This window comes from Bombus pyrosoma, linkage group LG12 (assembly GCF_014825855.1).
Source record: "Bombus pyrosoma isolate SC7728 linkage group LG12, ASM1482585v1, whole genome shotgun sequence".
In the NCBI taxonomy this organism is placed as follows: Eukaryota; Metazoa; Arthropoda; class Insecta; order Hymenoptera; family Apidae; genus Bombus; species Bombus pyrosoma.
In genome coordinates this window covers 9,250,853-9,260,761 of record NC_057781.1, presented here as the reverse complement: position 1 = coordinate 9,260,761, position 9,909 = coordinate 9,250,853, and the positions used below count along the sequence as shown (strand labels likewise).

The 9,909-nt window shown below is 26.4% G+C and overlaps 3 protein-coding genes across 7 annotated transcripts; 2 read left to right on the top strand and 1 right to left on the bottom strand.

Moving 5' to 3' along the window:
* Positions 1 to 167: 167 nt before the first annotated feature.
* On the top strand, positions 168 to 1,591 carry LOC122573442 (barrier-to-autointegration factor). Its single transcript, XM_043739806.1, has 3 exons — positions 168 to 382; positions 587 to 716; positions 968 to 1,591. The coding sequence occupies exons 2-3, from the start codon at positions 591 to 593 to the stop codon at positions 1,112 to 1,114; spliced, it is 273 nt and encodes a 90-aa protein (XP_043595741.1). The 5' UTR covers positions 168 to 382; positions 587 to 590; the 3' UTR covers positions 1,115 to 1,591.
* Positions 1,592 to 1,776: 185 nt separating this feature from the next.
* On the top strand, positions 1,777 to 5,109 carry LOC122573439 (leucine-rich PPR motif-containing protein, mitochondrial). Of its 4 annotated transcripts, XM_043739799.1 has the most exons (11): positions 1,777 to 2,109; positions 2,173 to 2,321; positions 2,406 to 2,543; positions 2,633 to 2,900; positions 2,998 to 3,229; positions 3,309 to 3,497; positions 3,570 to 3,777; positions 3,874 to 4,086; positions 4,159 to 4,400; positions 4,621 to 4,747; positions 4,975 to 5,109. In XM_043739799.1, the coding sequence occupies exons 1-10, from the start codon at positions 1,979 to 1,981 to the stop codon at positions 4,744 to 4,746; spliced, it is 1,896 nt and encodes a 631-aa protein (XP_043595734.1). In that variant the 5' UTR covers positions 1,777 to 1,978; the 3' UTR covers position 4,747; positions 4,975 to 5,109. The 4 variants fall into 4 exon arrangements, with proteins under 4 accessions (XP_043595734.1, XP_043595732.1, XP_043595735.1 ...); XM_043739797.1 differs by lacking the exon at positions 4,975 to 5,109 and having other exon boundaries at positions 4,621 to 4,896; XM_043739800.1 differs by lacking the exon at positions 4,975 to 5,109 and having other exon boundaries at positions 2,424 to 2,543; positions 4,621 to 4,891.
* LOC122573440 (monocarboxylate transporter 12-B-like) lies at positions 4,894 to 9,855 on the bottom strand. 2 transcript variants are annotated; one of them, XM_043739803.1, is made up of 9 exons: positions 9,619 to 9,855; positions 7,248 to 7,367; positions 7,043 to 7,186; positions 6,695 to 6,963; positions 6,223 to 6,416; positions 5,793 to 6,039; positions 5,452 to 5,617; positions 5,167 to 5,334; positions 4,894 to 5,067 (listed from the first exon to the last, which is right to left on the bottom strand). In XM_043739803.1, exons 1-9 carry the CDS (start codon positions 9,800 to 9,802, stop codon positions 4,907 to 4,909), a joined length of 1,653 nt encoding a protein of 550 aa, XP_043595738.1. In that variant the 5' UTR covers positions 9,803 to 9,855; the 3' UTR covers positions 4,894 to 4,906. The 2 variants fall into 2 exon arrangements, with proteins under 2 accessions (XP_043595738.1, XP_043595737.1); XM_043739802.1 differs by having other exon boundaries at positions 5,134 to 5,334; positions 9,619 to 9,854.
* Between the last annotated feature and the right edge of the window lie 54 nt (positions 9,856 to 9,909).

Genomic DNA, 9,909 nt, shown 5'->3' with positions numbered 1-9,909 from the left:
AAACACATTTTAGCGTCTTATAGTTAATAATAACTTTAATTTAATCGTAATTAAGTTTAATACCGTGAAATACAGTAGTAAAAATAGACTTATTTAGTTACATAGAAACCAGCTATCATGTGCATACAATTTTACATAGATTTCCGTTCTACAATTTTATATAAATTTATATAAATGTAAGTCGCTTTGATAGTGTTGTGTTTAATTTTTTTTAAAGGCGTATATTTTACTAAAGAAGAGGATATTGTAATCCTAAAGTGAACAATTAATTACAAATTTAATATTCAGGCTACCATAAATTTGCAATAAAAAAAAAAGTAACTATATAAACGCAGTAATTAGTAGAAATAATTTAAACTTAGTTCATAAAAAGTTGTTTGAGGTATGTATTTTATAAAAATAGGTATATTATTTAATTATTGTATCTAAAGGTATATAAACGCAAATTTTAATAAAATAATTAAATCATATTTGTTTTATGTCAGTTATGTTTAGTCTTGATCTTTCATTTAATATAAGAATAAAAGAGTACTATGTTTAATTATTGTGCTTGTCGTACAGAATAAAGATTTATTTTCATTTTCAGAAACATGTCGAGCACATCACAGAAACACAAAAACTTTGTTGCTGAACCAATGGGTGATAAGCCTGTTACAGATCTTGCTGGAGTTGGAGAAGTTCTAGGTCGTAGATTGGAAGCAGCTGGTTTTGACAAAGTATAACATTTTTATATGAATCTGATTAATAATTTGTATTTTATTAATATTTCTTTAAAATGAAATGAAAAAGCGAATTATTAAAAGTATCTAAGAATAACTAAGACAAATATAAACAATGTTAAAATTTAAGTAATATTGAGTAATATTGAGTAAATAATACTTTTTATATGTACCAATAACTTGGTAAAGAATTGAAACATTCATTTAATTTAATATTAATATATTAATACTTATTAACATACTTACAGGCATATGTAGTACTTGGACAATATTTGGTTTTAAAAAAGAACAGAGAACTGTTCCAAGAATGGATGAAAGATTTGTGTTCTGCTAATGCAAAACAATCTAGTGATTGTTATCAATGCCTCTCTGATTGGTGTGAAGAATTTTTGTAAGATAATTATAAAATTTAATGTTGATATTACAAAAATGAAATTTTTAATATAACAAAGTATGTATTGTAATATTGTAATGCAAAATGTAAAAACTGTTTCATTTTCGTGACTTCCAGATAATTTTAGATAAACATACTATAGTATAATGAAAACAAATATCTTCAAAGGTACTTTAAAGTTTGACATAAATGTAATACGATGTAGAAGTTTGTAATCTTATTTAATGTTTATATTAGATAATAGTAAGATACATTATTTTATGTATTAATGTTAATTTTTCATTACATCTTATTTATTTTCTGATACTGATATACCTTTTAAACTATTTTTTACATTTTTGCATATAAAACAACATGTAAACTGTTCAATGTGTGGATATTTTACGTATAACTGTAACAAAATTTTGATAATTCTTGTACAAAATTGTTAGAAGTGCGAGATCTAATTTGAAAATATATTTTTGGATATATCTAATAATTCAAATATTTTAGTATATACAAATTTATACAAACAGTTCTATATACAAAAATATTGCACATATATACAATAAAATGTAATAATATTTTACCTCTGATATGAGTATATTAATCTATTGAATCTTAAGACGACTACATGAAATTAGTGGCAAATGTTGACAGTACTGTTTTTTATAATCCGTTTATGTTATAAGACTCTAATAAATAATTGATGTTAAATTAGTTATTGCCAACTCATTAATGAAACAAACGAATAATTATATTTTTAATACGTTGTGTATATTGTTTTATTGGGAAGAATTTATCATTGTAGGTTATAGGGTTAGGTAATTCAAGTATTTCATGTGAAGAGCGCTGCATCAATTTTATTAACGAGTGTCAATTTATCATGATAAATATTTTATTAAAATGTGTAAATCATTTTCAAAATCACTTAAAAATTGCGATACTAAACGAAAACAAGAAAATGATACATTTTGTACCTCGTCTACGTAATAAAACATTTAATATGTTAGAAAGGTTAGTCTTTTAAATGTATTATATATTTATTAATGTAGTTTATAAACAGTTATATATTAATAGGGATACAATATCGATACCGTACACTGATGAGTATTGTAATAAAAATCTAATAAATAAAAAATTTAATAGTATACGTAGACACATGGAAATACACAAGTGTGTACAGAGAACAGAAATGGCAAGTATTATAGATCTTATAAATTCAGTGCGTAAGTATAAACAAACACGTATTATTGCAATATTAATATATATATGTGTATATATATATATATATAAAATTTTTCTTTAAAAAGATGGTATGCATATTGCAGATGTTATTGATACTTATAAGATACTCTTGTTACTTTCCTGGTGTAATAAATTAATCGATTGTTTACCAGTAGACAAAGTAAAACTCGGAAGATCTTTATGGTTGATTTTGGATGTGTGCAGTATGTTCTCAGTATTACATATTTATTCTATGACTTAAAATTAATAAAAAAACATAATTTAATGTATCTTTTTTACATTGAATTTGAAGATTTTGAGATGTCCACAGCCCATTATAATGAGCTTTTAAATTTATATACAAGAAATGAATATAATTTTTCAACTATGGAATTATTAATGCACATGAAATGTAAACAAATTTATCCAAATGATATCACATATAAGATATGTATTAAATATTGTTGTATGAAGGGAAATATTGACATGGCATTAATGTTTGTTGAAGATATGCGGAAGTTACAATTTCCTATATCGGAATCTGTCTTTAATTCATTAATATTAGGATATTCTCAATCTGGGTAAATATACAAGATTTATTTAATAAACATTACAATATTTTAATAATTAGTACGATATTTAATTTTTTAATAACTAACGTGAGTGTATATTTTTCAGAGATATAGAGAATGCAAATAAAATTCTAAACTATATGAGGCAACAGAAATTAAAATTAACTACTGAAACATATGCTGCTCTTATATATACTCATGCTAAATTGAATAATATTGCTAAAATCAAAGAAATAATTCAGCATTGCAATTTAAACAACATACACTTCTCTAACAAAAATATTTTAAATGTGATTTATATATTAATAGGGAATAATAACATCAATGATGTTCATACTGTAAGAATTTCTAAAAACTTTGTGATAAAGTACCATTAACGTGTACCAGAAAAGTTAATAATGGAACATTTTGTTTTAGATGTATGAATATTTAAAAAAAAAGAATACCATTCTAAATACTGAAATAGAAATTATATTGAAGTTAATAAGTATTAATCACGTATACTTAGCTACAAAGGCACTATCATGTATAGGTTTACATGATAAACACCCCCAATTTGAAAATATTCTGAGATTAATTTTAGAACATGTAGTTAATAATAGAGTGGTAAGAACAATATCCTTTTTTGTTGTCACATTTTCCATATTTCAGTATTTACTTCTAATATATTTATTTTAGTTAATTAATGATGTTATTAAGCTATGTACGATTTCTAAAGACGAAACAGTGTTCAAGAAATGTTTTTTAATATTATTATATTATTCGTTAATGAAGAATGACCATTTATCTCTTCCTTTGCTTAAAATATTTAAAAGTCATTATCTGATAAAGCCACATTATTTTTGGCCACTTTTACTTAGACGGGCAACTAAGTATGATTTAGAAGGTATATAACTTATTAATTTTTAAAGTATTAATAAAATTCATCAATACTGTCAATATTTCATTAATATTGGTTGTATCAATAAGTATATGCTTTTAGGTATTTTAGGTATTCTTAAAATTATGATCAATGACTTTAATATATTACCTTGCATTGATACAATTACTGATTACGTTTTACCATTTACTTTTGGAGAAATATCTCACACAAGAAATTTATTAATAAAACATAATATAAGTGAAACAGTGATTAATAATGCTTACGTATTATTACTATTGAGGAAAAAAAAGATAATAGAAGCTGGTATATATAGTAAGTCTGAAACATTAAGACATATATAGAATAAATATATTTAGACTAACAACACTTACATTTTTTTTATAGTGCGATATTTCAAAGGTGAATATTTTTATAAAATTATTGCTTCTGATCTCAGACAAGCTTCAATATTTAAAAATGATACATATAATTTTGTAAATATCAGTAAGAACCTAATAGAAAGCACTGATCCAGATTCGATATTGATGTTAAATAACAAATCAAATAATGTAACATTTGTGCCTATGGACAAACAGTTACATGATTTTATGATTGATTTTCCATCTCATAAAACGTGGTTGATAAGGGTATGTAATTTTAATTTTATAAATTACAAATTTTATATAGATTATTATGTCACAAATCTTTTTTTTTGAGTTATTTTCAATAAGTTAGAATAAAAGTTACATATATTATGTTGTTTGAAATGTACTTTTCATAATTGCATAATTACAGTAGTAGAATATATGTAATAAAAAACATAAGTAATAACTTAATAGTTACAATTTTGTTGTATTATCTTTTTAGGTAATAAATCAGCTGGTAAATAACAACGTTAACTTAAAGACTGAAACAGTAGGAAGAATACATGAATTTTTACGTACACAAATAACAGATGATGTAGTACAAGTTCTTCAAAGTTTAACAAAATAAAGTGATGTGAAATTACCCAGCAATTTTATTTAATGAATTTCAAGTTTATTAGATCATATATTTGTATCATAATATTCATTCTGTAGTTAGAAGTATAGATAAATTAAATGGCAAAACATTTCTTAATAATTATAAGAAAGCAATAAGTATTTTGGATAAATTAATTATTTATTATGTTTTTAGTTCTTTGAGTATTTACATTTTTATGAATTTTTTGTTGAATTGTAGGTATAAAAAATAAAATTAATCCACTAATAGTTATCATACCACCAGCAGTGAAAAATCCGGGATCATAAGATTGAAGTACATCATATAACCATCCTAAAATTATGAATTATAAAAAGGTTAAGAAAATAAAACTTATGACTTAAAACATTGTTGACACACCTGCAATGGGTGGTCCTAAAAGTGATGCAAAACCTTGAAATAGTAAAAGCTGTCCAAAAGCATTGGTGAGACGATTTAAACCCAATAAATCTACTAAAATCACAGATGTAAGACCAACATAAGCGCCAGACGTGAATCCAAATATAGAGGAATAAAGTGTGAATGAGGCAAAAGATGTGCAGAATGCACTAAGAGTTGTAGCTGGAAAAATACACAAAGATTAAACATCATGCACGATTTTCAATTAGATATTAATCTATTAATACTATTTAAGAGGTTTGATTAAATTTTATAAATAATAACAAAAGTAATGCTTACAAATTCCACATATAGTAAGACATAAATTATATATTAATAGTCGATTAACCCATGGCTTGTCTGAAACATATCCTAAGATTATACGACCAACTGTATTAGCAATTCCGATTATTGCAAGAAGATAACTTGCATCCTTTTTATTAATTCCTCGTTCTTCAGCTTGAGGCTATAATCAATATTTTCATGAAATATGGCATAATCATAAATATATTAAGAATTACAACTTTTATAATACACAGTTTTTGTAAAAATATGTTAAACAGAAGTCGTTTATAAACAAATTAAATAGTTTCTGTTATCAAAAGATTAAGAACATTTTTAATAAAAGCAAGTATACATACCAATACATAGATATATGGTACATAAAATCCAATACTGGTGCAGAAATTAGAGAAAGTAAATAATATAAATACTGGATCTTTTAACAGAGAAATGGTTACATCTTCTTGAAAGGCATTGAGCTTTCTGTCAATACTAATTTTAAATTCTTTATTAACAGCTTTTATATAATCTATTTTATTAGGTAAACTTGTAGTGGACTTATGAATATGAAAGATTTCTTCGCTATATCCTTGCATTAAATTAGAGCTGTAAATAAGAACTATGTGTTAATAATAATCGTATTAGAAAATTACAAAATTTTATATTTTATATATTGAAAAAGATGTCTGTGTTTATCTCTCTGCACTTTTATAATAATAATAATGATAATAGATGTTAATGCTTAAAATATTAATATTGAATAGATATATATATAGAATAAATACTGACTGCTCTTTATGAATATTCTCTAAACTCCCTTGTATCACATTATTTGAGATCAAAACAGGTTGACTCAGGGACTTTAAACCAGCACGATTATTTTCCTTTCGAAAACTCACACTGTATATCTTTTTACTTTGTTCCTCATTAGATAAATTATTTGAATATTCTTCAGGATTATTTTTCATGTTCCGTGAAGATTTCTGAAAATTGAAACCTAGATCTATGACGATACGGTACCGCTGGTTTAAATACATGAAATGTTTATATATCTTATTCAACGCATCTGATCTCACATACATATAACAAACATATATATAATATACGCTTGTAAAGCGCAATTTATACGTTTGTATAAATTGCGCTTTCATTCTTCTTTATTTTTTATAATTCGATTTCATGTATAGTTCGATGCTATTTATTACGCGATGTAAATGCTGTTATTAAGTTTCTTATAATAATACATACAAGAATCCTGTACCTCTGTAGAACTTCTCTTTTTTCGTTTATCCGTTTTAAGGGGCCTAAAAAGCGCTCCAAGAACGGTGCAGTTCAGAACGATTCCAGAACAAATTAAAATCGCTCCTCGCCATCCGTATGTCGCTATAAAGTAATCCAAGCAAGGTGCAAAAATTAATGTGCCTAAACCAGAACCGCATACTGCGATTCCCGTTGCAAGGGACCGATACTTTTCAAAATAACATGTCACGCTGACAATAGCAGGTAAATAGATCAATCCAAAACCTAGTCCTGTAATAAGAACAAATTGCTTCTGAACTTATACGCTGGCATCAAAAGTTTCTATATAAAGTAATACAAATATTTTCACCTGTTCCAATGCCGATCGTAAAGTATAATGTTATAATGTTTCGAGCCCACATACTCGCCAATAAACATGCACTGGCCAATATCGAACCAGCTATAGTTACAGCCCGGCATCCAAATTTATTTACGAATAAACTTGATATCGGACCTTTAATCAATCTTCCGTTATGTTTTTGAGAAATCGAAATTATCGTGGATGAAAAGTTTACCTGAGCACAAAGTAACACCGACTAATATCGACGCAATCCATGCAGTTGCACCTTTTCCCTCCTCGAAATAATACAGAAGTTCTAAATAAAAAACACCGAACGAATATGTCACTCCATCCGCTGCAACAAAAATATATTGTTCTTTCATATAAATAGAATTTTTGTTGTAAAATACTGTTTAGTAAAGGATGGTTAAAGAACTAAATAATATATATAGTAAGTAACCTCTTCGTTGGGAAGAGAAATAAACGAACGATATCTTATACTTGTTATTCTAATGACTTTTGTTTTTGTTAATGAAATTAACGTCAGTGTTACAATAAATAAAGGAATTGATAATAAAATGAGTAATCTATTTAACCTAATTCGTTAATAGGAAGTTGCATTATACTATTCATCCTTAAGTTATCGCTTCATTATTACTTTCCTTCTTGTGAAACTGTTCTTGTTTTATTTTATTTTATTTTCAATCGTAGTTACAATAAATGTAATCAACTATTACGATATTTAAGAGCAATCATGTACTACGTAATATTAAATGAATGGTATAACATGAATTTAATATTTTTCAACAGACGCATATTTCGTATCACCTCAAAGGTGGTATAACGCAATTCTTAGTCACTACCATATAAAAAATATGTTTTTCGTATCATATTCTGATTTCACGTATCGTGAAATTACTGTTATGCGTAATCAAAGTTTCTCTGTATGAGTATATTTCCATACATATGGTAAGTGACGAACAAAGTGCAATAACTCAACGGTTCGATCGCTGGTATTGTCTTTGTAACGAAATAATCTTCGTTAAAATTCTCTCATCGCATAGCATATTGATATCTTCATTTTTCAAATGGAAATAATTTCAAAGGTCGTTCTAATCCTCCTTTTATATGTATTGGTATCGATAACCCTGTTACCATAACTTTTTCGTCACAGATACAATCATCGGCTTTAAATTTTAATACATCTAATATGATGCCTACACGAGGAGAAAACAAGCTAATAATGTAAGAAAACATCTAATAGAAATATTTTTGTGTGTCAAGATAAGAAGCTAAAAAGACGCATAGATATATGTAACATATCATTTTAATGTTTCTGTAATGCCAAGGCCAGCGCTTTTTTAAATCTGCTTTTTCTATTTTTGTGATGCGCGGAAACTTTGTGTCATCTTATAATGTACTAATTATCAATTAAAATCTAATATAAATCTGATTGATCTAAAAATTGATCGTTTCATTATAAACAGTTATATTAAGCAAATATGTATATCTATACATTTTTTCCGAATTATATAAGTATATGTATTTATAAAAGAAAGGAAACAATGATTATCTTTTATCGATTTCGTCAAGATATGTGTATTCTTGGGAAAGTTAAAACCAGCAAGAAATCGAGGATGCACCAGTAAACATGCTTGCAAGGTCATTTTTCTTTTTTCGAACCATCACGCACATAATGGTACATGTGCATGATTTGTGCATAATGTAGAGCACGCTTAATTTACTGTATTTGGTAATATTCTGTTTTGTAATAAGCACATAATAATAAACACATGTTACAAATCTGTTCTCGTACGAGAGAAAATATGTCAACGTTCTTAAGTATCGCTCTTTCATAAATCATGTTTTGAACACGAGATAGGAGATCTAAGAAATTGAAAATGGTTTTAACTCGTTTTGCTTCTTTTCGTTATTTTATTCAATTAACGTAATACCTATTGAATAAAAGGAATGATAATGTAGAATTAACAAAGTAAAGGGAATAAAACTTCTTTTTATGACATTTTTATGAGATTAAAAAAATCGATTTGTTAATGTATAAATCGTAAATTAGCTTGAATGAATTTTTCATAAAGATTAAAAATTGTTCTTGATATAGTGTAAATACGAAGCGGAATCTAAATGAAAATTTTACAATTTCGTCAAGTCTTTTCTTTTTATTGTTTTATCTCAGAATGTTCTTTTTTATTCTAAATTAATAAAGATATCATTTATTCGATTAATATATCTAAAACGTGATCGTAATGGTAACGGCGTAAACGATAAATCTCTCGAAAAAGAGGAATAAGTGTACTTTCATTGAAATGCTTATTATAAGTAGGAGTATAATAATTATATTTTAGATAAAGATAAAAAATTAGAGATAAAAGTTGTGTGGTTTTTTTTAGTATATAAAATCTACTTTACGGTATTTGTATTAAATTTATAATATTTTAAATACATATACGTTTAACGGCAACATAAAATTTGAAATTAAAAATGAAAAGAGGAAGTTGGCGGCATGTTTCTTCGATATAAATTTTAAACTAAACTTAAAATGAAGTTTTAAGAAAGTATAATGAAACGAGGAAAAATCGGCAGCTTACCAATTACATGGATTAAAAAGGATGCTAAAACTACGATGTAGCCCCATCCTCCGTCCGGTGGTAAGGGTTGCTTCGTAGCTGATGACACTGAATAATCCATTGAGGTACAGATGATATTTTCACTTGCATTTTTTTTATCTTGCCTATTTGCCTCAGCGGACGAGCTGACAGTCGCGTGTGCCATGAGCTGCGATTGTTGAACTTAGTGAACGTTGTTTCTCGCGATATCAAGTACATATGTACGTATGTATCAAAGTTTTAAGTTGGTGCTCATATAGTGGAAGGGAACAG